The 25823-nt window shown below is 39.6% G+C and overlaps 1 protein-coding gene across 3 annotated transcripts; it reads right to left on the bottom strand.

The window, feature by feature from the left end:
- Positions 1-269: 269 nt before the first annotated feature.
- prrx1b (paired related homeobox 1b) lies at positions 270-24380 on the bottom strand. Of its 3 annotated transcripts, XM_078218359.1 has the most exons (6): positions 24112-24380; positions 22849-23861; positions 18475-18650; positions 13286-13461; positions 5541-5645; positions 277-1092 (listed from the first exon to the last, which is right to left on the bottom strand). In XM_078218359.1, exons 2-5 carry the CDS (start codon positions 23096-23098, stop codon positions 5573-5575), a joined length of 675 nt encoding a protein of 224 aa, XP_078074485.1. In that variant the 5' UTR covers positions 23099-23861; positions 24112-24380; the 3' UTR covers positions 277-1092; positions 5541-5572. The 3 variants fall into 3 exon arrangements, with proteins under 3 accessions (XP_078074486.1, XP_078074485.1, XP_078074484.1); XM_078218360.1 differs by lacking the exon at positions 5541-5645 and having other exon boundaries at positions 270-1092; positions 13272-13461; positions 24112-24332; XM_078218358.1 differs by lacking the exon at positions 5541-5645 and having other exon boundaries at positions 24112-24331.
- Between the last annotated feature and the right edge of the window lie 1443 nt (positions 24381-25823).

Genomic DNA, 25823 nt, shown 5'->3' with positions numbered 1-25823 from the left:
TGGGGAAGGATTGGGGGGTTTGGACCGCTTTGTACAGTAATCTTGATGACTTTCACAGCTGAAATTTAGAAACTCGGCTTTCAAGCAACAAACACAGCTGACGAATAAATTCAGTCCGGAATATCAATTGTATATATACAGTCAACTGAGCTACACAGATATAAATGGCCACGGTCTATTTTCTACCTGGCTCGAGTGTATAATACAGTATTATTGTAACGAAATTGTACAACAAATTAATTTTGAAAAAGACCCGTTTGGCACCAACTATATTTTCGTAATAATTTATTGATGTATTTCTAGTCAGATATAAACCCACGTCTTTGAGTGCTTGTTACTTTATTGTACACCAAAGAATCATTTCTCCTTTAAGAACAGTTATAAAGGCTGTTACAGACGTAGACAGAATAGAAAATCAGATTTGCCTTATTTCAAAAAATTGTTTGATCAACAAAAAATTGCCATATCAAGCTTGCCTTTATAGAAAAAAATGCATTGCTAACAATAACCTTGTCATTGGATACAAAATGTAAAATCTGTAGAGAAACAATACAATATAACTTTAATACAACACTCGGTTGGAGACCCAATAAAAGCCTCTTTAAAAACATACGCACAACAAAAGAAAATCTTGCAATTGGTCTAGCCAAAGTTTGAAAATTGTGTCCCCGTATTTCTTAAATCCAGGATGGAAAAGGTTTTGACAAAACTGGAATATATACTTACTCTTATCTTTATTTTAAAAATCCACAGGGATGAAACGCGTCAGCAATTCTGGCTCTATACAGGTCAAGTATTTGTGCGTGTCCATGTTTTTATTTGCCTGTTGTATTGGGGATTTGGTTGCTGTTTGTAGTTTGAGTGTTCTTGTCCCTTCCGTGAGACCTTTTGCTGTTGCGGTCTGGTTGCAGGGAATGGACGGACCCGTGGTTGCTGTAGTCCATGAAGGGCGCTCAGTTTACGGTGGGCACCTGATTTCTTTGTAAGCTGTACTCTTTGGCTTTGAGACGAAGGTTTGCAATACTGTTGGCCATATTCATTCCTTGAGTGGGGTTAGTGGTAGCACAAGAGGAGGAGTATGTGGCCATGGCACTGCGGAACAAACACACAGAATATTAACTAGCACACACACACATTTTCTTTGATACCATTTTAATTCAGAGCGTGTTTATGCATGTAACAAACTGGTTAGGTGCATTGACCCGAACAGGCGCAGGAGTGTGGCGACTGGGGGAATTTCACAATAACTTCATCGCAATGTCAATGTAAGTTTACTTGTGACTAATAAATAAACTTTAACTTTACTTTAACTCAGCAGGTTTTTCATATTATATAGAGGGAAATTATGAGTTGTGTGTAGTCGTATCAAGAGCCTGTCTTAGGAAACTTTTATATCCGGGAAATTGAGAACGTGTTATGGTCACTCGGAAGCACTTACTGACAAAACAAATGCTATAGCTATCTTGTAAAATAAATCACCCGTTCGCAATTGAACACATTTTAATTCTCTCCACTCTCCAAGATGATTTGTTGGTCTGAAACATTTCACACGAAAAACAGGCCTCGGTGCTACAGTAATTAAATAACTTTCTGAAACATGCGATTTTGGGGACCTTAATTCTTTATAACCGTCTCAACTGGCATTCGCACTGTTTTGAATTCGCCTCTACTGCACGTACACAGGTCTGGAGAGTGAAAGGGTGTAGCTAGCGACCCATTAACAATTTCTGGCGCTGAATTGAATCGCAACCTATGGGAGAGTGAATAGAGAATGAAGTTTACAGCATACCCGCAACATATTGTGAGAGAGATCGTGGAACTCCTGCAGCTGCAAAGGGGATGTGGACCAAAGGTTCGCAAACACATGATCCAGAATTAGCTTTCCAACCATTGAATGGTTTTTTAATCTGAATAAGTAACAGGATACCTGTGGCTGAGGTAACACCCAACCGTCATGTCTAATTTACTGGGCTCCTTAAGATATTAAAATCTTAAACACCATCCCTCCCGCCATAGCATTGCTGGAAGTAAATCTCCAGACGCGAGCATTTTTTGAGCGTCAGGTGCCATCTGATCAGTAGGGAAATAGTCATTAGTTAGTCGAAATTTCTGCATGCTTTCTCAGATTTCCACTTCTTTAACCAGGAACATGTCCACTTATTGACATTACTCTAAGAACTTACATGTGAGTATTTCACTTTATAAGTTTAAAAGTACCCCTTCCGAGTTCAGCATTTTATGAAGAGAAAAGCAGAAACTAGTAAAGCTTTGGACTTCAGAGAAGCTTTCTCCAACTGTTATCTTTATACAGGGGTGATCTGATTGTTTCAAGCTTTCTTTACCTTGCAGCCCAGAATGTAGCTACCTTTGTCACTTAACTTATGCTAATAGATAGATCCCACTACAAGCTCCTACACTTGTCTTAAATGTGGCATGTAGATCTTTCACTCATTTAACACACTGTGAAGGTCCCCAGAATCTCTGGCTCTTTATTACACTATCTTGCTACCTATCTTTACTACCTCCACCTACATAAAGACCATCTCTGCGGTTCAAAGGAAGTTCAAGATGTTAATGACCCAAAAGACAGTATGAATATATAAGGAATAGTATTTGTCACAGTGTAAAGGTGATGGCTGCTCTAATCAAGCAAAAATTCAGGAAAAAGCCCAATCTCAAAACCATGAAATTATTCAGTTCCCTGGATCAACTTTTAGATTATTTTCTGAAATAAATGTGATACTTTTTCAGAGCAGATCTGAAGAAGAATCATATTAGACTCAAAATGTTAACTCTGTTTCTTTCCAAGATGCTGCCAGGCCTGCTGAGTTTTTCCAGAACTTTTTTAAAAATTTCTGATCTCCAGTATCCACAGTATTTTGCTTTTAATTTTGATTATTTCATTTATTTGTTTTATAATGCCAACAGTGCTTACAAAGTTCTGCACTGCTACAGTGATTGACTAAGTAAATTTTCATTGCTTCAACTCTCTAATATATTTTGAAACTCTTTCTACTTTTAATGCATTTTATTTAAGAAGATATTGTGAGCACAGTGCCGTGACTACTGATTTGCCATTAGCATTTGCTTTAGAGTTATGTTAGCTGGTATTGCTGATTAATATGTTTTCACCCTTCCTTTACTCAGACAAGGTTGAGCCTTGCACACATGTGCTCAAATCACATTGCAGAACAGTGTAACCTTCACCATCATCAGGCTGCTAATTAAAATGTTTCATTTAGTGAAGTGCTGATTGACCTGTTAGCTTGAAACTAGCATTAAAATTATAGTGGATCACGTGGGGATCTTTTTAAATGTTATTTTTACTAATATGGCTGTAAAAATATGGCTATCCATTGGCTGCACTCAGGCCTGCCTGAAATGCAATCAATGCAAATCAAAGCCAATATCATTTATAAATAACTCTGGGTGAATGGGATATAACCAAAAAGAAAACAATTGCTTGTTTGAGGGGAAACCTCCTCATTACTCACTGTCTGTGCCTATCAAGAGATGTTATTTACCCAATAAAATTAAAATCACCACCAAATTATAAGTCATTTATATGAAAGTTTGTGTTTAAGAAATGGGTAAAAGCCCTTGCATCAATGCTGAAAGTAGAGTATAACTAAACTTAAAGAGTACGACATAACCAATCAATGGAAACTAGAGACCTGATACAACAACTCACAAACACAGTTTCAAACTCTCACGACAAAACATTATTGTTCTTAATGCATTGCTTCTAAATCATAGCATCTTATTACTTTCCTAAATGCAGCATTCTTATCTTTGTACTTAGCCTTTCCCTGTTTTTCACTTGAAACTAACCCACATGCTTCCATGATCTCAATTTATAAACCATACAAATAAAATGTTGATGACAGGCTGTCAGGATGACCAACGCTGTTCTAAATGGTGCAGAAATAGCTATAGTACATTTTGAAGGTTTGTAGGATTTTAATAGTCCTGGTGTGATATTTGACCCCTAGATGAGCTTCCAACCACACATTCACTTTGTCACAAAGATAGCCTATTTCCTTTCCATAATGACTCCCAATGACACCCTGGCTCAGCTCAGGGGCGACACTGTGGCACAGTGGTTATCACTGCTGCCTCACACTGCCAAGGATCTCTATTCAGTTCCAGCCTTGGGCCACTGACTGTGTGGAGTCTGCGCATACTCCCTTTGTGTGGGTTTTCTCTGGTGCTCTGGTTTCCTCCCACACTCCAAAGATGTGTGGGTTTGGTTGATTGTCCCTGATAAATTGTCCCTTAGTGACAGGGCACTAGCAGGGTAAATACTTGGGGTTATGGTGATAGGACCTATGTGGGATTGTTGTTGTTGCAGCTTGATGGGCCAAATGTCCTCCTTCTGCACTGTAGGTCTTCTGTCCCACTGTAGGGATTCTATGATTCAATGATTTACAGCTCAACTCTCAATCACTCCGTTGTTATGTGTAGAATTGATTATTCCAGTGCACTCATGGCTGGCCTCACACATTCTACTCTCCAAAAAATTGAAAGCATCTAAAACTCTGCCAATGATTTCTTAACCTGCATCAAGTCCTGTTCATCTAACATCACTGTACTCACTGACCTGCATTGATCCCAAGCCAAGCAACATCTTGATTTTAAAATGCATATCCTTCTTTTCATATCAATCCATGCTATCACCCATCCTGCCCCATAATCCTCCAAGATATCAATGCTTATCTAATTCTTGAGCATCACTAATTTTAATCATCAGTAGTCTAGGACCTAAGATTTAGAGTTCCCTCCTGACACCTCTCCATCTCTTTGCTTCACTCTCCTCCATTAAGACACTGCTTAAACCTACCTTATTGACCAAGCTTTTGGTAATTTGGACCAGTATCTCCTTATGTGGCTCAGTGTCATATTTTGTTTTATAATGCTCCTGTTATATCCCATCTTGGGATCTTAATTATATTAAAGATGCTATAAAAATGTAAATTGTTATTAGCTACTTAAAATAATCATCAATAAACATTATTTGAATGTAGGTTTAAACTCATTATGGAAACAAGGCCTTACCGAAACAAGTTAAACTGATAACATTCATTTATTTTTCCAGCTGAAAACTTGTTCTGGCTATTATAAATAAAATATCATATATTTAACAATGATGTATGATAAAAATCACGTAGCTGGCAATTATACTTTCTCTGTGTCTTTTCTTTTGGTAACATATCTGTTCTCAGTAGTAACTTCCCTTTCAGTTGAATTAATACTTCTGCTTAGATAACTATGAGAATAAACATATCCACATAGAGAGGAGAAAAATAAAGGTTTAATTTGTGTGTAATTAAATATGTGCGTGAGAGAGAAAGAGAAAGGGAGAGAAAAAAGGAAACTCGAGGGCAAACAGATACATAACAAATGGGTCAACCATGCTCTCTGACAAATCTGAACCACAGCTTTTATAAAGTAAGTGATGTACATCGCCTGAGTGTTACTGATCAGTGCTCTTTATATCCAGGCATATGGGTACATTGTATATTAATGTGATTGATACATACCCATTTGTGTACAGAGGAATTGTGGATGGGACTTATGGAGTCCAATAGGATGTGCGGCCAAAGAGACTAGCAGTAGGGTATGGTTGATCCTCAAGTGTATAGAGTCTGTTTAGAAAGGTTGTGCACAGAAAATGTGGAAATTACCCTTGATGTACTGGTTATTGATAAGGTTCTATTGACATCAGATTATTGACACAGCAATCATTCCAAATGAATAACTTCAGTTTCAAGTGAATAAATACATTTCAGATTGTGTTGCATATAGTCAGCATTAAAACCAAGTGTGTGTGCATGTTGTGATGATGTGTATATGTGTGCATCTGTGTGTGCATGCATGCGAGTGTGTGCTTTCTGATTATTGACAGCAGCCATTAGCCTACATGTTAAGGAGGTTTAAATCTACAGAGTCCATTGTTTAAAAAGATAATTTTTCACTGTATTTTGGATGCTGTGAAAACCCTGCCTCCAATGCATTATTTTTTTCCCTCTGACTAGAAAACAGGAGAAGAAATATAAAGCGGACATGTAGAAAGTACTGATACAATCTATACAGACGGGGCAAGGAGTTTATTGTCACTAATATCAGGATGTCCTGGGACAAATAAAAGGTATACTCAAAGCTGTTTCTGAAAGCAATGGCAATGAAAATGGCAATAGTAGTAATAGATTATTACTTTTCAGGTTATTCCACATGACAGTCTCTGTCTATGTAACATATACACATATTAATAAGTGTGCTGAGAAGGGGTTGTAGGTAGGTGTGATGTACATTATTAAAACATATTCTGCACCATGATCGTTTACAGGAACATTTACATTTTCAGGACTCTTCAGATGGCTTTGTGAGTAAAAGCAATGACTGTTGTAACACTAAGTAATAAAATAAAAAAGTTAGAGGGTTCATCACTGAGCTGTGCTCATTCAACTGATAATGGGACATCGGTTGTTGCAATACTACAAGTGATCTCAGTAACCCCAGCTTTGTGAGGGAGAAATAGTGTTCCACACACTAATAACTGTCGCTACATAAATGTAAGTTGCTGCTGTAATGGTTGTTAGTCACTGATTCCTGCTACATATTGTACAGGTTTGGGTGTCAAGTGAGGACAAGATCTAGCTTGGCTGTGATGCCTTCTGCAGTCAAATTCCATGCCCAGCATTCACTGCCTGTGTTCACACATGAATAGCAGTCACTTGGATGAAATACTGGAGAGTGAAGTTGGTGGAATTGTTTAAGGAAAGGAGTGGAGAAAATCAATGGAAAAAGTGAAGGGATAAAGTAAAATGTATTAATTCAGATAACATGCCTTGTCAGAGATTAGGATTAACAATTTATGCTCATGATTTTTCTCATGGTAACTGCAATATTTACACTACATGGAAGGAGCTAAATGGAGGTCAGTTATTTTGTTTACAAGAGAGAAGAAATGGCAGTCTACTGTCTCATATGCGGATGCGGTATGCGGATTGGGACTAGCTTTCCAGTGTGCTTCTCGGTTGTCAGAGATCATGGTTCGTGGGGCCCATGTGAGAAAAGAAATAATAAAAGAAACAAAGTACAAAAAAAAGGGGAAAATCGGCTGGCAGGACAAATATACAGTGTGTGAGATACATGAATTTTAATACAAACTCATTTGCTTTTATGTTGCACTTAGTGGAGTGCAAGGACTATCAGCTACTGACACCCATCTCTCACACAGAGAGAGATGAGTGTCAGTAGCTGACACCCCCATCTCTCACATTGGTTAAAGTGAGCCATGAGGAAGATTCATTTTTACTCGGTCCAGCCTTAGAAAATCTGATAGATTTACTCGGGGCTGCCACCAGATGCATCAGGAGTTAGTGGAATCTTGCACTTCGCTAAGTGCACTATAAAAGCAAATCATAAATGCAAATCCTTGATTAAGCTACGATGGTGTGAAATTTCTTCTCTCCATCCCAGTTCGTACTTGCTGACCATGATGGTAAAATTATCAACGGTAGGAGTTTTGCCAGAAATGTGACCTGTAAGATGAGTCTTACTGGTAGAAATAAGTTGCTTCCCACTGAGATAGTTTTCAAATAATGTGTTGATTAGTGAGTAACTGTTATATGGAAAATAATAGTGGATAGACAGGATATATAGATTAATGTTTTTCAGACAAGACTACTGGCTCATATCTGGAAATTGGGTCTGGAACTATGATCCCTACCCACTAATTAGAAGATAGATTATTAGGGGTCTGTGTTAATAATGTTAAAGCACAAAAAGTATTCAAAGGTTTACATTTCAAGACACCACCAAAGTTGAAATGAGCAGAAAATAGAATAAATCCAGAAGTATTAATCAGGTAATGTCGAGCTTGAAAGCATGTTGATTATAGGAAGAGAAAACTGAGGAAGGTAAGGATTTCCACATGTTAATTTCTTGGCGGACATCTATTAGATGAACATTTAGAGCAGATAGGATACACATACATGACTATATGGATTATGTGAGTTATATGAAGGGATCAGTACTGTTTATTTCAAAATATGAAGTGTTAATAATGATTATGCACAATGAGATCCCCTTCCACAGGCTAGAAAACATGTGTTCAGTATTAGAAATTTGGGAACTTGCCTGACCTGGAAGTATTAATGGACTAGAATGTAAACAGTTCGCAAATGAAAGATGGATAAATGATTATCTAAAGTTAGTTTTGTCAGATTACACCTCTTTGAATTGTCTTGATACATGTTTATACGTTAAATGTGTTACATAAATGCACATTGCCATTCTAGTCATAGCGTGGAGCTAACATTTCATGGGGTTAATCCTGTGCTCTAACAGCTGACCCTGGAACCTATGAAGCCCTTGTGGAAATAACCTTAACATTAATTGTCTGTTCTATATCGCTGAACGGTAGGAAGCTGTTTTGTCTTCAAATCTCCCAAGGGCTAAGTTATCAATTACAGCCACAATATTGGAATGACCAATTATTACCCAAAGGGAGGGTTACTTTACACACAAGCCATGCTTCTCTATCATCCAGTTACTGGTTTCAAAGCTATAGTGTCAGAGGTGTGGAAGATATTGACTACCTGAACTCAAACAGATACAATAAATGTCACTGGACAATTAAATAGAGGGAAAATGGAAGAAAAAATTTAAGAGACACTGGGCGGGATTTTCTGGCCAAGCTCACCCAAAAACCAGAAAATCCCACCCAAAGTCAATGGACCTTTGTATGGTCCACCCCTCACCTGCTACGATTCCCGTGGCAGGCAGGATGGTAAAACTCCTTCCACTATCTCTCAATCTGTGCCCAATTAAAGTAAATTACACAGTCATAAGTAGAACTTTTTTCTTTGACAATACTGTTCACATTATTGTCCTCCTAACTCTTAGTAATATTTACAAGTGAGTTTGATCATTTGACTCTGTAGTTTCCACAAAAAATGACAGATATTAGAGACAATAATTTTAAGTGCAATTATTAAGTAAATTGTATTCTTAGATTCACGGTTACTGCAGTTATTTACATAGGTCAATGTTCTGCTTTGCAACTTGGTTAGACAGTAAGTAGTGGGGTCACCATATACTGAAGTAATGTAGCTTTCAGTCAGTGATGATTTCTGTTCTAATTCACTTGTAAATTGGAAGCAAATACTTAAAGGAACAAATAGCAAGATTCTGTTTTCTTTGTGCATCTGACTTTATGATAGTCAAACATTTTTTAATTGAACGTTGGAGATGGTTCTTTATTTTTTGGTGCTTTGGTAAATTTCACTGTGCACAATAGGTTAACAATAATGTCAACTTGCAACCTGGGTTCAAGCTAAATTCCTTTCTTCTTGCACAACTCAGTTGCTTGTGCACTAAGCTGTCTGCTTTTATGCACATCAGTGTAAAATTGAAAGGAAATGTTTGCTCTACTGTATTTACAACATTGCACTGTACCCTAAGAATAAGATATATTTCATAGTTAATGCTCCTTTCAAAATCCAGTGCTAAATTGTGTCAAATATAAATACTGTAAGGGAGATCTGTTCACTTGCATCTTGTGCCTCCTAACTGTTGGTCAGAAGCAACTGAAGCATTTGTTTTGTGTAGAACTATCTCGTGACAACTTCATGTTCTATTTCATTAAAATAATTGGTAGAAATATCGTAGCTGCAACAAACTCTCTATACTAACGAAATCATTATACCATATTTTAATGATGTCCTATTAGAAACCTCAATGGAAACTGTCAGCACCCATGCTGCCCCTCCCTAACTGTTTTAAAGTATATAAACTATATCAAAAAAATAGGAAAGTGAGAGATTGCATTTCACTGTATAAATTTTAGAATTAAGTGACACTTCCCTTCTAAAAACAATACTTATCCTAACTTGTCATTGACCTTAAAAGTTTGAATACTGACAGCGGGTGAAGGTCATAAAGTTTTCAATTCAATCAAAGTATATTCACTATGAATAAAGCAAATACTAAAGTGATTAGACACAATTAACTATTGAATATGATCCAGCTCTAAATTGCAACACTCCACAACAATATTTCCATTGCCTTCTATTTACATCCAGCATATTTGATATGCATGGAACTGTGACTGCTGTGAGGAATGCAGTCGGGAAGGATCTCTTTACTGAATCCACTAATTAACAAAGGGCAAACTCTTTTAACAAGTAGCAGCTGGTCCCTGGCTAACATGAGATGAACCATCAAAAAGTTAACCACCTAATTACAGAATCTAATTACAACTGAAAAGACCTCTAGGAATTGGGATATGGAATTAATAGCCAATAATGATTGTTTTAAACTCAATCTCTTGGACACTATAAATAATGAAGGTAGAAATGTAATGCATCCACACAACTGTCCCAGTGTATTTACAATTACTTAACATAGGATGAGTGGTGTGTACATAATTGGAAGCAATGGAGAAGCATGGGGAAACTTCTGAAGTGTGGAATTCCTTTCAATTTTTACCTCAAAAAGAGCTTTAATGGCTCTGATAACATTGTTCCACATTAAAATTAAAATGTATTTATATAGCACTTTTCATAACCACCGGACATCTCAAAACACTTTACAGCCAATGTTGCAGCAATGTTACATAGAAACATAGAAAATAGGAGCAGAAAGAGGCCATTCAGCCCTTTTAGCCTGCTTCACCATTCATTATAATCATGGCTGATCATCCAACTCAATAGCCTGATCATGCCTTTCCCCCATATCCTTTGATCCCCTTCAACTCAAGTGCTATACCTAACTGGTTCTTGAAAACATTCAATGTTTTGGCCTGTACTACTTTCTGTAGTAGTGAATTCCAGAGGCGAACCACTCTCTGGGTGAAGAAATTCTCACTCCTAAATGGTCTGCCCTATATACTCAGACTGTGGCTCCTGTTTCTGAATGCCCCCACCAAAGGGAACATCCTTCTTGCATCTATCCTGTCTAGCCCTGTTAGAATTTTATAGGTTTCTATGAGATCCGCCATCCTTCTTCTGAACTCCAGTGAAAACAATCCTAACTGACTCAATCTCTCATACGTCAGTCCCATCATCCCAGGAATCAATCTGGAGCAAAAACACCCTTCCTCAGATAAGGAGACCAAAACTGCACATAATATTCCAGGTGTGGCCTTACCAAGGCCATGTGTAATTGTATTAAGGCATTCCTGCTCCTGTACTCGAATCCTCTTGCTATGAAGGCCAACATAGCATTTGCCTTTTTACTGCCTGCTGCAACTGCATGCTTACCTTCAGTGATTGGTGTACAAGGATACCCAAGTCCTGTTGCACATTCCCCTTGCCTAATTTATGGCCAGAGACAGCAAACTCGTTTTTGTCATGTTGACTGATGGATAAATATTGATCAAGGACATCTAAGATAACTCCCCTGCTGTTCTTCAAAATAGTGCCATGGGATCTTTCTCATCCACCTGAGAGGGTAGATGGGGCCTCTAACCGAAAGATGGCAGCTCCAAATGTTCAGCCTATCCTCAGTACCAGACTGGAGTGTCAGCCCTGACTTTTGTGCTGAAGTCCTGGAATGGATGTTCAACATAGAATCTTGTGACTCAGAGAAGTTTATCAACGGAGGAACAGCTGGATTTGAGGAACTGTGACTGCTGTGAGGAATGCAGTTGGGTGATTTTTTTTTGGACTTCATAGAACTACATATGACATTGTGGGGAGCATTTATGTCCAAGCTTTGATTCTTATACAGAGAGCATTGGCATTGGGATTGTCTAAATTTCATGATATCCAAACCCTCATATTAGAGCTGACTTTGACTGTAAGTTCAAAATATATTTCCCGAATGAATGTTCCGTGTCCCCAACAGAACACTTTCAGGACTCCACATATCTCTAGCTAGGCCATTTAAACAATACATAGTATGGTTAGGGCACACAATTTCAGCAGAAAATTCAGTAAAAGTATATTAGAAAATAATAAATATGTATGGCTGTAATTTGAATTTAAATTTCCTGTGACGTCAATAAACTATAAATACATCTGAAATCAAATAATTTTTTTTTATATTACTCATCTTTCAATCTATTGAATAATGGTTTTGGATTTGAATACTGTCTGTGGATGAGATTCCCATTTTGTTTCACACCCATATAGGAACTCAGCCTGTGCATGATTTAGCTCCTGGTTGTCACAATGAACAGTGCAATACCTCAAATCCTAATTTCCTTGAGTTTTCAAAACTCTGAAGCCATGACTGTACTTTACTTCCCTGCCATTATTAATTGTCCTTTTGCCACTGATGTCTTGCTACTAATAAGCATGGCTACTGCCAGTCTACCTACTGTGAGGACTGATCATCTGAAGTAAATAAATCGCTTTAAATAACTAGCTGCCTACCGTCAAGTTCAGATGGACAAAAAACATATGTGGCACAGGTGCAGTTCTTCGTCATTTTAGATTTGTTTAAACACTTCAGCATTGAGGCCCTGAGATTTGCAAGTGGGGATAGGACATCGGGGCTGCTGTGGATTTCACTCCCTGGAGTTTTCCGCTAAATTTCCTCTACAGTGTCAACAGGAGAAAACCTAAATGCACAGAACCGCTCTCAACCTAGATGGCAATGCCAAATAAAGCAATGAAACACTGCGACCATTTTGAGAACCAATTCATTTTACAGGCAACAGCTACCAATGCGTGAGCTCCAGGCTATTATCATACTTTGGGATGCCAATGATAGTAATAAACCAGTGATGCTTTGCTCTCCATATATCAACAGGATCTCAATTACATTTCCTCCAGGTAATGATACCCCCTCCTTTTCCACTATAAAGCGATCATTTGCATTTATACAACATCATTCACTTTCTCCAGATGTCCCAAAAAGGTCCACAATGAACTAATTTGAAATGCAGTCAATGTTATGTCAGTAAATGTGATTATTTAATTATGTTCCTCACCAGTATTTATTATTCTGCATCTGTCTCATTTTTTCATAAGTAATTATATTCAAATACATTTTTAAATTACATTTATACCAAGAGGATACTTCAGGACAAGTGATTTTATTGTCATTTTGCAAATTAACTCTGGTTGTGTGAGATGAAGTAGATTTGCATGGCATAGTATATAATCGTTTATATTTATGAGATTATAGATGATATTACCTATGGAGTCATTTTGGGACAGTTAATTTTGAGCCTTGGAGACTTGACTCAGGAGGACTTGGTTACGTTTATATTATGGACAATTTGCAAGCATTGTGGTTAGAGATGACAACTATATTACCAATAAGAGATTACCCATATGGAGATGTCGTTCCCCAGGACAGGTAATCCTGGGCTCTGGGCGCTGGACGCGGGGCCATGGGCTGCTCCACCGCCTCCCCGCTGTATGATTTGAGGATAGAGGCATTTTTACTGGCCAGCAGGGCTCTCTCGTTCCGTCGGAATTTTGCTCTTCTGTTTTGAAACCAAACCTGGGAGAAAAGTGAGAATAAAATAATAAATGCAAAACATTTAACCTTCTGTAACTTCTGGCTGATAATACTCGTTCATTTTTAACAAAGCCCAAGGCATCTCACTCATTTCCTTATATACTGAATTCACACAAAATGTCTGCCCTAGTGTAATATTCAGTACAGAACCTTCATTTCATTAGGAGAAATGACACCTCGGACAAAATCTCCAAAGAGATTCCATTACAGGACACAAAATATTAATCTATTATCAAAACACAAAGTTGTGCCTTTTAAATTGCTTTCTGATTGGTAGGGGTGGATTCACTGGGATTAACCCAGAAGAAAGGCATTGCTGTCTCACCCATCCACAAACTCCAAGCTAATCTGATCCTGAGGACATACAGAAGTAACCCACGAATTGAATTCTTAGATTTAATAGAAACCAAATAATCTACTGGTTTTGCTGATTATCTTGTTAAAACGACTGACTTTTCTGGATATAGTAGTTTCTCGGGGTGCATATTCCATTTGATTAGGTTCCTCAAATGGATGGATTTACATTTAAACACATGGCGGATCAGGCTTGAAGGGCTGAATTGCCTGCTCCTGCTTTTATTTTCTAAGTTTCCATAGACAGGGTAGATTCAGAAAGAATGTTCCCGAGGGTGGGGGAGTCCAGAACTAGGGGTCATAGTTTGAGGATAAGGACTGAGGTGAGGAGAAATGTCTTCACCCAGAGAGTGGTGAATGTGTGGAATTCACTATCACAGAAAGTAGTTGAGGCCAAAATGTTGGGTGATTTCAAGAAGAATTTAGGTATAATTCCTGGGACTAAAGAGTAAAAGTAAAGTTAAAGTTTATTTATTGTCACAAGTAGGCTTACATTCACACTGTAATGAAGTTACTGTGAAAATCCCCTAGTCGTCACACTCTGGCACCTGTTCGGGTATACTAAGGGAGAATTTAGCACGGCCAATTCACCTAACCAGCACATTTTTGGACTGTGGGAGGAAACCCACACAGACACAGGGAAAATGTGCAAACTCCACACAAACAGTGACACAAGCCAGAAATGGAACCTGGGTCCCTGAACTGTGATGCAGCAGTGCCAACCACTGTGCCACAATGCCGCCCCTAAATAAAGAGATTAAGGGATAGGGGGGAAAGGCAGAATCAGGTTATTGAATTTGATAACCAGCCATGATCAAAATGAATGGAGGAGCAGGCTCGAAGGGACGATTGGCCTACTCCTGCTATTATTTTCTACGTTTCTGTGTTATGACCGTTTCGAGGTTCAACACCTAATGCTTTTCCTAAAACGTTCATTTGGAAGATTTACAATCTAACAGAGTTCCCAGATAGTGTGCAGCTAAACCGGCCTGTTTCCCTTATTTGTCTATTTCAGTAAGTTCCTTACCTGGCAGTTAAAAAAAATCTGCTGGGAAAGGCACCAATCTAAACTTCTCCTTTACAATTAGCGACAAAATGAAAGCGGTGTGCATGCATGTGTGCGTGTGTGTGTGTGTTTGGTGGGGGGAGGGAGGATTTACATTATATGGGAAGATGGATATCACGTTTGTGATTAATTTAAAGTCTGCTTTATAAACGTCTGAGCGACAATATCTGGATTTTTAAAAGAATACATCTTGTGCCAATCTCGCACAAATTGCGATATTAATCATGCGCCTACCCGGATCTGTGAAAAGCATTAATTTGGATTACTGAGGGCCAAACGTTGTTGCAAAACTAGTTACTTACAATCATATTTTATGGGCAGTGCAATGTTCAGTAAATTGTACAAATTCTTCTCTAACCAATCTCAAAACAACCTCAATAAATGGCCGGCATGATCCATTTTTTTCTGGCACTGTTAAAGCCATTCTGACACATTAAAATATAGCGAACATGCCGGGCCTGATAAGTGGATTTCTTTACAATCAAATTGCAACTAACTTACGTTCTCACATGTGGAGTTAGATGCATATATAAATTGTAGTTTATTTTATTTTTTCATCATTTTCTGATTCCTGTAAATATACAATTCAGTCAGTACCTTGTCAACTGCGCGACTGGGCACGAGATTGGAATGTTCTAGTATTTTGGGATTACTTTGGAGTCTAGTCGCTGATAAGATCTTAGTTGGTTTGCCAAACCAAACTCAGTGTTATGAACAAGCAATGTTATGTATTAGATTTTTTAAATGAGCAGGTCAACGCAGAAAGTTTGAGAGTATTCGATCCAACTTGAAGGATTTTGCTGACCTCTGCAAGTATCCATAGCTCTCTGTCGGTCTAAAACCTAAACATATTGACACATTCATTCTTTGTAGCTTTCTGACGTTTAATGATATTTAATTTTTAAAAGGGAGGCAAACATTTTAATACATAGAATAAAACTTAAGGGATATCTGCCTGGAAATTGAGAGGCTACCATGCGGACACGTTCATGTTGCGAAGCGGTTGTCTGGAGCCAGGGTAATGTACTGAAGTGTCTGACCTGGACAATGGAGATTATGGTGAGCAGTGGGTGGTGGGTGGAAGGTATTGTTACTTTCCGCAGAGTGGGAGGGTATAGAGAAATAGTATGTGGACCTGACGTCAGGCAACATTCTGCTAAAGGTTCTGATGAATGGTCACAGACTTGAAACGTTAACTCCTTTATCGCCGACGCTGCCTGATCTGCAAATTCTGTTTTTATTTCAGATTCACGTTACCCTCAGTGTAATCTACCGAAGGAATCTGGCTAGCCATCCTCACACCTATATAAAAGCATCAGTACTCCTCGGCGTCCATTCCCTGGTGACATTTTAACAAAGCGTCACAATATGGGGCTTGTGGAGTGTTTATTTTTATGGGACCGGTTTCCCTTCCAAAAAACGCAGCGTATTTGACCATCCATCTGTATTGGTCATTGAGAAGAACGTGAGAGTAAAATTAGGCAACACTCTACCGTTGAAGGTGTTTCCATTTGTAGTGTCTTTCCTGTTTTTGATTCATTTATTATATTATTATCCATCACGTGGCTTGGAGACCAAAAAGAGGAAATGCTGGAAAATGCTCATGAGGCTTGGAGACTTGGTTCTCAATCTGAAGATACCTGTTGTTTCAGTTACAGTTCTAACCTACAGTTTTCTTACATTTAGATCTGTGATAGTCCAAGAACTGTCTCCAGAACTGTTGGAAATTCTAATGTTTAATTGAGGTTCTCTTTGGCCTTTAGCAAATACTTACAGGCGCTAAATACCTTGCATTGTCTGCTCTGTCAATGTGTCTATGCTGCCTTTGTACTGTGCGCATTTTACTCAAACATACTGTATGTTCTACCCATATACTGCACACATTCTCTACCTGCAATCAAGAATTACGGAGATAAGACAGGAAAGTGAACTTAGTGAGTACTGGATCAGCCACGATCTTATTAAATGGCAGAGCAGGTTCGCAGGGCTGAATGGCCTACTCCTGTTCCTATTTCTTATGGTCTTGTGTGTGCTGTGTATTGGGGTCATGTGTCACATATATTCCACTCACAATGAAAATCGGTACATGGGATTTTTAAAAAAACAAGTTTCAAGTATCGATTGTAACCGGATAATCGAATAATGTACAGTTTGGAATTCACTTTTTGCGCTCACTTGTATTGTAAATTGAGATGAGAGGCAAAATGGAGACGTTTTCATTAGTATTCCGCAAAATGATGATCTTCTCGAATCGGTATGGCCAAAATGTCACCCCCCCCCCCCCCCACCACTCCGCCCCCAGTCCACTCCCAGTCTACAGCATCCGTGACTATATTATTGCCTGGCACGGAGTGCTATCTGGGCTACATTAAAAGGAAGCGTGACCTGAATGAAAAGTTACTGAAGTTTCAAAGAGGACAATGCACACTAATGACTCTTTAAATATTACATTGGCCAATCATACGGCGAGGACAAGTAAAACGGACAATGCAAGCTCCAGCTAAAACGTAGCTCCTATCATGAAGCCCGTACAACTTTTTTGAAGCAATAGTTTTATATCTAAGTTGACTGGCAGTTTTCTTGCTCACGAATCCCGGCTGATTATATAGTAGTTTTCAATAGAACATTAAAGCAGAAAAATTGCATCAGTTGCAACGTCTAACAAACCAGAGCTCGGACCCAGAGAAACAAAATATTGTTTTCTCAGTCGGAAATGTACTAGCCAATATTGTGCAGTCATGTTCAGACAGCAGGGGGTGGCCTGCCATGATATTAATAATATACCCATATTTCAAATTTCCACTAAACTCTGCGCTTACTTTTGGGATTGAACGCAGGGCCTGACCAGCGAGATGAATGAATGTCCGGTTCCAATTTCAGTGATGCTGTATCCCACTGCCTGTATGCTAACATTCTCCAGAACTTCCGAGCTCGACGCAAGGTCTACCACCACTGGTAATGTTTGAGCTTTGATTTCAAGAAGGGGTAAAGACAGTGTCGGTGCGATATCAGGGAATTCGAGATGAATAATGGCAAGGAAATTCTTGCAATTCTGAACACCAACATTTATTGGTTCTCGTACGTTTTGTATTAAGATGCTAAATATTGGTGCACATTATGGATAAAGGGATATGCAAACATTTCTGTGTTCACATCTAATCTGATCTGGCTGACACTTGGAGGAAATCAGCATCCCCAAAATACAGCCTTGGTTCATCCTATAAGTATCCGTGTTTCCATATTAGCGAAATGATTTGTTATTTTGTGCAATATTGGAGGTGAATAAAAAGGTGCTGTCTTTGTCTTTTTTAATCATTTCAACTTACATAATTTACTTCATTGAAAGTCAAGAGTTGGGCAAAATCGTTCGGTGATCAGCTGCTATGATGAGCACAATGAAAAAACTCTTAGCAACAGACCCTGCAACGGTAAATGGTCAGTGAATGGTCTGTGAAAACACATCTTTACTTCATTGCCCATTTTTTCCCCCAATCAATTATATCAAGTGGGTTGCGAATGAACTGTAACAGGTAATTGTAACTCCAATGCAAATAGTGGACTGAATAAAAAGGTACCTGGACCCTGGCCTCGGTGAGGTTGACTCTTCTGGCCAGATCCTCACGTACGAAAGCGTCCGGATAGTGCGTCCTCTCGAAGACTCTCTCCAGAGCCTGCAGCTGGCTGCTGTTGAAGGTGGTCCTGTTCCTCCTCTGCTTCCGCTTTTTCTTCTGCTCTGTGTTTATTTTATCACCTACACTCCATAAAAAAGAATTACACGCACCGTTTAATCAGTTAGCACTCAGAAAATTAAAAGAGACAAAGGCTCTATTTCGAAGTACAGGGACCTCAGGAACTTGCCAGTTGAACACCACCGCAATTTGATTTGCCAGACTATATCTCACTTAGCCGGAGAAGCTCCTGCCTGTTTAGGTAAACCACTACCATTGTGGGAAAGAAAAAAAACCCTTCTGTGACTGCCCCAAAGTTGAAATGGAGTGAAAGATGAAATAAAAATGCAGGTTCCCCCTTTTACTGCAAATAATTCCCATTTCGATTTTCACACTTGGAATTGAGACTCGACATTGAAAGCTTCTCAAACACATTCGATGAGTAGCAAATGTCCAGATGAAACTTCCATGTATTTCCTAGCAATCCTTTATGCAACAAAGCACCCCCATTGAGGTATCCTTCTGAGATTTTAGCATTTTTGGGATGATACTGATTCAGTTTATCAGATGAATCTTTCCTGTTGCCTTTCGAGCCCTTTTGGAATGGTATTAGTTTATAAATCACAACTGAGCTTTCATTCTCCATGTTTTTCGAACCTTATTAATTTCCTGAATGCCTGCGGCTGCACCTTTCCATTAAGAGAATACCCCGTTTGTTTTATCTGTAATTCCCAATTCCAAAACCATGCCTTTGCTTTGATTGATGAGAGGGTTAAACCGTGCTGAGCATCAATATTGTCGCAAGTTTTACAGGTTCCCTGAGCTATAACTGGAACTGAAACCACGACAGGGAACTTCCTAGCACAGGAAACTTGCGTGGGGATTAGAGAAATATTTAGTTAATATATTTTCTTTGCCCATCAAATGGCTGTTCGTTCAGTGACTAAGCTGCAATGAAATGGCTACCTCTCCATCACTGGAAAATCAAGATCTGTGGCAAAGTCACCGAGCATTCCAGATTTATCGACGTTTTGCCGTGGCCTAACATATAGACAATGTCGTAAAGGATGAGTGTGCGTTACATGTTGTATAAATTAGTTGTATCTCATAATAGATCAGTGCTCCACATTTGTATTAAGAAATTGCCAACTGTACATGGCGGATGTCTGGCATGTAGTAAGGAGTGAATTTTCAAGGTAAAGCCATTTTCTAATAAGAGGTTTTATGGATATCGATTTAAGGATACAGTTAGTTTGCCTGATGAGCGTGTGCTACAGGTTAGTTGAAGAAATTGACGATTGGGTAATGCTGTCTAAAGAACTATTCGATTGGGTGCGCTGTGTATTTAGACCGTGCAAAGATAGTTGATTTCTGTTGTGGTCCACGCTGTGTATTCCGCCCCCTCCCCTGTTTAGACTCTTGTCTTACAATGCTGTTAACATTGTTGCACGTTAATGGTTCCTTTATCTTGTGCACGAATCTTCCAGTTGTCTCCGTGTTAATGTGTGTTTTGTGATTTCTTTGGCGGCTACATTAGGGCAACAGATCATGGACGGATTGATTCAGCACGAAAGTGGTTCAGATCAAGCCTCCAGCAATTTACAATCTTCGTATAAATCCACTAGAGACCTACCAACCTCTACCAAAATGATTCTTTCTGTCAAACATATTAAATAATTATTTACATCTGTAACCGATAATTAAAGGTTTGAGTCAGGTTAATAAATAACATCTTTTCTTGTTATAAACAAATTGCAAACGCCCTGTCTCTGCGAACACAAATCGGAATGTTTGCCTCTTAATCTATATTAAAAATCCAGGCTGCTGGAAGGTTACATAACGGTGCTGTTGTTGGTAGGAGTGTCACTGAAACATATTTATTACGCATTGTGAATCGTTAATATGATGTCAATTCTTCTAAACGTTGAGCAACTTAGACTCTTGCTCAATGCATATTTTCCAAATAGAAGTCCTCACATCTTCACCAGCAGAAAAATACAAAGCAATCGATGTTTCCAATGTATGGAACTGATGTCATCGTTGTTTCCTTTCTGTTCAGCCCTCACTCTGCTTCTGCGGACGAGTCAGTCCCCGAATGCCACATTTTGGTGTGCTATGTGATCAAATGTGTGAAATGTGTAGATTGAATAGATCATCACTCGAGTTTATGTGAAAAGAATGGAGGTCTCCCCGGAATATGTTGCGTCGAGAGTCACACTGGCTGGTGGGATAAGCGGGGCGAAATCCAGGACAATATCCTCAAATTACCTTCTGGTGGTTTTGGTTTAAATGTGATGGTTAATATTATCAAATATTGTTTCAAATTGGAGGCCAGCGGGTGATTCTGGGCCTTTAACCATGAATGCTTTATTGGGAAGGTCGGGCCTTCATCTGAAAACAAAGTTTAATTTGATCAGTCCAGACTCCCTTCCTCTGTTACAATAGCCCCCTGGGTTAATAAGTGGCACGGCGAAACGCATTACTGATACAAAATGTCCTTAAACCATCAAAATGTTTCATAATTGGGTAGTTAAAATGTAGTGAAGAACTATAAACTATAAAATGTTAGCAGTCACTTCCCGGGGCCTTCTTCAGAATGTCAGGCTCGTTCTGTTGCTCGGGGCAGATTCTCAGACCAGAGGATCAAGGCAGATCTCCGGTCAGGGGCACATTGCCGGCGCCGATCCACATCTGCTGTGCTGTCAGAGAGATGTAAAGGGGGTGGGGGCCGATGAATTCAGGCTGAACTCGCTCCCTAAGCCGTATCTAATGGTCAGTAGAGGTCTCTGGAGGGAAAGAGAGAGAGAGCGCGAGGCACGCTCTAAACACCTCACATCAATCAGGCACAGCATCAAACTCACTCTGATCCATAGGCAGTCGGAAAACTTCTAACAATCTTTATCTTAACAGCATCAGGATGAAAGAAACTGAGAATTTTACACGCTTTTCCCTTATCTTTTATTGGCAAACTGGTGCCAGCAATGGAAGAGGACCCAATTAAAGTTTTTTTAGTCCTTTTAAAGTTTTTTAAACTTTATAAAATGTTGAATTAGACTGTTGGAGGTTAAATTGTTTCTGAACTGATATTATTTTCCCAAGTGTGCGCAAAAGCCTGCGTATTCAATGTGAGAAACAGTTTTAAAGTCATTCACATGCAGAATCCTATATAGACTCATCTCTGCGACTATATAGACTTACAGGAAGTTCAAATCTTACTGGAGATGATGGTTATTTTACTTCTTTAAGTGATAAAATCAGTTATTTTGTGCGCGGGGAACGCTTGTGTTTTGGCCGCCGTGTTGCCGTGGATAATGAGAAGTAAATGTTTCCTTAGCTTTACATGCTAGGCATGATTCATTGAAAACAAAGATGTCGTCTTTTATCGCTGATGCATGACAAATCAATTTATCAAACTAATCAGATTAGCTGTCATTACCAGTGTTGTTGTCTGTGGGGACACTTAAAGCACTTTTGTCAAATTCAATCCGTCCACTTGTAATGCCTACACATGCCCTGGAAGAATGAACCATCAAGTGCAGTCTGTTACTCCGAATGGAGGCGATAGGTTGCTGAATGACTGAAGCCCTGAACCCCTGCGCTCCCCCAATTAGCTTCGAATTTAGAAAGGTGCCTTGACTTTTCAAAGCAACTGGATTCAATGTTACTATGCATTTGCACATGTCCTTGAAATAGTTTCCATTGAAGTAGTGTGAACCATCAAATCAGCCTCTAAGAGCCTGACCAGCGTTCACATTGCACTGTGACATTAGGGTCCGAAAATACTCCCAATTTCCCGACCCTGGCGGCTGCCCCGTTTCTCACTCAGTTATGTCGCCTCTACATCTCTCTACATACCTGCACTAGTCGAACTCAGCGTGCCGGGCGAGCGGTACTCGATCTTGGTGCCAGTGAACATTCTCCTCTACACCTCGGATGTGAACTTTTGCGTAAAGCTTTATTGTATGGGAAGGTTATTATTTAATTAAAAAGGAAGCGGAATGTGGGGACTCTTGCTATTAAAGGTGAGATCCGGCACTGTCATTGTTTCAAAAAAATGATTGTTCTACATTTCTTTTCCCCCAAACTCTTATCTCCAGCTGCCTCCTAATAGGCGCCTCGGGACTCTGCCAAGCGATATCTCCACACTTTGGTAATAACAAACGGCTCTATGACATTTACACATAAGTGTTAATGCGATGATCCCTCTTTGCGCCACAGTGATAATCCCGTTAGTAACCCCGTGTCCCCTATTTGTTTCTTTCTTTAGTTGCTCACACTTACTTTCTTGTTGGGGAGTGTCACTGCCGCTGGTCACCGCCGGGGACTCGAGCAGTTTCCTGCCTGCCTCACTCACACTTTCGTCGGCCTGCTGAAGGTTCATATCCCCCACTTCTTCCAGATCCAGCAGGTGACTCACCGTGAAGTTCTTTTTGGACTGTAAATTGTCTATGTTGGCCGTGATAGTGTTCTCCAAGCGACTGGGCACAGAGGACGTCTGTCTGTCCATTACATGGGGATAACTCGAGGTCATGGTTTAAGATGTTTAAAAAAATCTTTTTTTTTGTTGGGAAACAAAAATTGTATCTGCGAATTCTAGCAACCTTCCGAGCCTCGGCGCACTTCGTCTCCAGTTTAGGCGAACGTAGTCAGATAACAGACCTCCACACACTTGAATGCACGCCGGGGGACTCGAAACGCTTTTAAACAATTAAAAAAATGAGCAAACTTTCCTTAAAGTTGATAGCTGTTCCGACGCCCATGCAACAGCAGCACATAGCCAACTTCAGAAGAACTTGAAGAAAAGTTGTCCTTCCTTCTCCTTGACTCACATAGGTGACATCAGTTTAGAAAGAATGATGTTTTGCAGATGTACACGAGTGAGGTTTCTCAACTTACTCTAGTTTTTAAAAGGAGACACACACACACAGGAGAGAAGGAAAGTTTTTTTTGCTGTAAGACTCGGGGCGGGAGGAACTCTGAAGTGTGCAGTACTTCTCCTCCTTGCAGGGGGAAAAAAAGGCCTTTCTGGCACTTCAAAAGCCAGCAGAGTGCCGTCCAGAGATTCTTTTGCGCCGAATAAATTAAAATTGGCGACCCCAGGGAGACGAGATTCTGCTAATACAAGCCTGTAATTACGTGGCAAAGCCCCTGTGTTCTGTGCCTCTGACGTTCTACAGACCCCTCTCCATCACAGCACTCCCACCACTTTGATTAGAGCGGGCAAATGAAACCTTTGCTCTCTTGTAATCTGCCCTCGAATCCCTTTGTATTTCGTAATAGGACGTAATTATTATCTGAAAAATATATAAAAACGAGAAAGTGACAGCCAGAAAAATACATCAAAGAGTGAGCTTGTTTATCTATCCCGTCAAGTCAGCCAGACTTGTTTTGCATTGCGGTTAAAGAACTAATTTGCATGTTTTATACCAATCGCTGGGCACTTTTCCCCTCCCCCTCAAAAAAAATCCGCTTTCCCTGAGCATACTGCCATAAATAGTTCCTTGCTTTAGGCAAAAGAAAATATTACGAGGGCCATGTACTCACCTACACAAGCCGCGCCGAATCAACGTGAAGTGGCGAGTAAAACGCTAATCCGATGGCCCTAACTTTCATTTCGGAAGTGTTTGAAGATCTTTTTTTAAAAAAAACCCTACCCTTTGTGTTTGAACGTGTACGAGGCTCCGGCGTCTCTAGGTATTGGCGGGGCGCAGCGGCTTGGAGAGATAGGCTGCGATTGCTACAGCCTGCCTGTCTGTATGCGAGCAGCCTGGCCAGTTTTTTTTTCCTTTAGCTTTTGTTTCACTTTTATAACTGGACGTACAGAGAACGCAACAGCGATCAGAGAGAGAGACGGATAAGAAGGGGGAGGGGAAAAAACACCGAAGCTTTCAGGGAAAGGCGTTTTTATTATTTTTCGGTTGACAATTTCTCTCCGTGTTTTTAAATGCATTTGCAAAAAAAAACACAATTTTAAAAAGTTCAGTTGGAGTCCACCTCTTTGCCATTTTTATTAAAACTTGACTTGAATATATGATAGCACCGGGGATGAAGTCATTATTTTTTTGCAGTGCCCTGCACTCATTACAAAGATTGCGTGAGGCTTCAGAAACAGGACTCAACAGGAGTGAAGGGAGCCCATGTGTGGAAATGGCAGGAGTCTGGACTCCTAGCTGCAATAGACATCCCATTACTTGCAGCGGCCTGATATGGGAAAAGAACACTTGATGCCATCAAAGAGATCCATATTGAAACCAGATGTGAGCCTCTCGGTTCTTTCCATGCATTTAATTAAGGCAACTGAGACGGAGTAGACGTTTTTTTTCATCATTAGTTTCCCTCCAGACCCTTTCCCCAGATTTGGGCGGCCAACTCGGTGCCAGTGCAATATGTCTGTCTTTTTCATCTACAAATATCATTGAATTGAGACTTCCATCAACATCTGTTTGGAGAAAGCTTTAAACCCCCTTCCCCCCCCACCCCCCGCCCCCCGCCTCCTCTCCCCATTATTTGTTAAAGTCGAACTCATAGACGCGGAAGGAAACGTCAAATGAACTCGCCAGGAAGTTTATTAACCTGATATTGTACGGTTTCTAATTGCTCCTCCAACGGGCGCGCGTGTTTATTTTTCAAATCGCGTTAAAACCTTTATTTTGAAGCAGTTTGCCAGATGTCATAAGCTCTGTTAGGCTGAGGTAGGTGCCTTGGTGGAACCGGTTCAGGCAACACAGAAATGTCTCTAATATTTACCCCCATTAACAGCCCCCCCCCCCCAAACAAAAACTCCCACATCTGGGGCCATGGAGCTCAACAGATTTACAATAACGTTATACATATTTTATTTTTGAATTAATGCATTAGCGGCGTTGCACTGTCAAGGATGCTCCACGGGCAACAGTCACCCCTCTTTCTATTAAAATACCTGAAGAATAATTCTAAAGGACAGACTTTTAAAATGTATTTGTTGAATCATTGACGGGATTTATCTAAGTACTGTTTAATGTGCTCTGCCCATTAAGGTCAGTGTCAAAAGACGTTTTTCATTAGCCAACCTCAAGTTCCCCCTGCCCTTTTTACGCGTTGTTAAAGGAACGATGAAAGCGCACATGTTGCTAACTAGTCCGAACAATCCAAGTTATTGGCTCGAATTTCTACTGGTTATGTCGCTGTTGACAGTTTTGTTCCATTTTCATTTTTAAAAAATTGTTTCTAATTATGACAAGGGAAAGTTAAACATCCCGCAGATGCTGGAAATCTGA

The sequence above is a fragment of the Mustelus asterias genome, chromosome 8 (genome assembly GCF_964213995.1).
Source record: "Mustelus asterias chromosome 8, sMusAst1.hap1.1, whole genome shotgun sequence".
Classification (NCBI taxonomy): Eukaryota; Metazoa; Chordata; class Chondrichthyes; order Carcharhiniformes; family Triakidae; genus Mustelus; species Mustelus asterias.
Note: the sequence above shows the minus strand (reverse complement) of the source record. Positions and strands in the feature narration are given on the sequence as shown.

What these genes read in the sequence shown, in the direction of transcription:
- prrx1b (XM_078218358.1), bottom strand. Translation starts at nt 23,098, where the DNA reads ATGACCTCGAGTTATCCCCATGTAATGGACAGACAGACGTCCTCTGTG. An exon ending in TGACACTCCCCAACAAGAAA is followed by an intron (nt 18,651 to 22,848) that starts GTAAGTGTGAGC and finishes TATGGAGTGTAG; the next exon opens with GTGATAAAATAAACACAGAG. An exon ending in GGAACGACATCTCCATATGG is followed by an intron (nt 1,093 to 13,285) that starts GTAATCTCTTAT and finishes TTTGTTCCGCAG; the next exon opens with TGCCATGGCCACATACTCCT.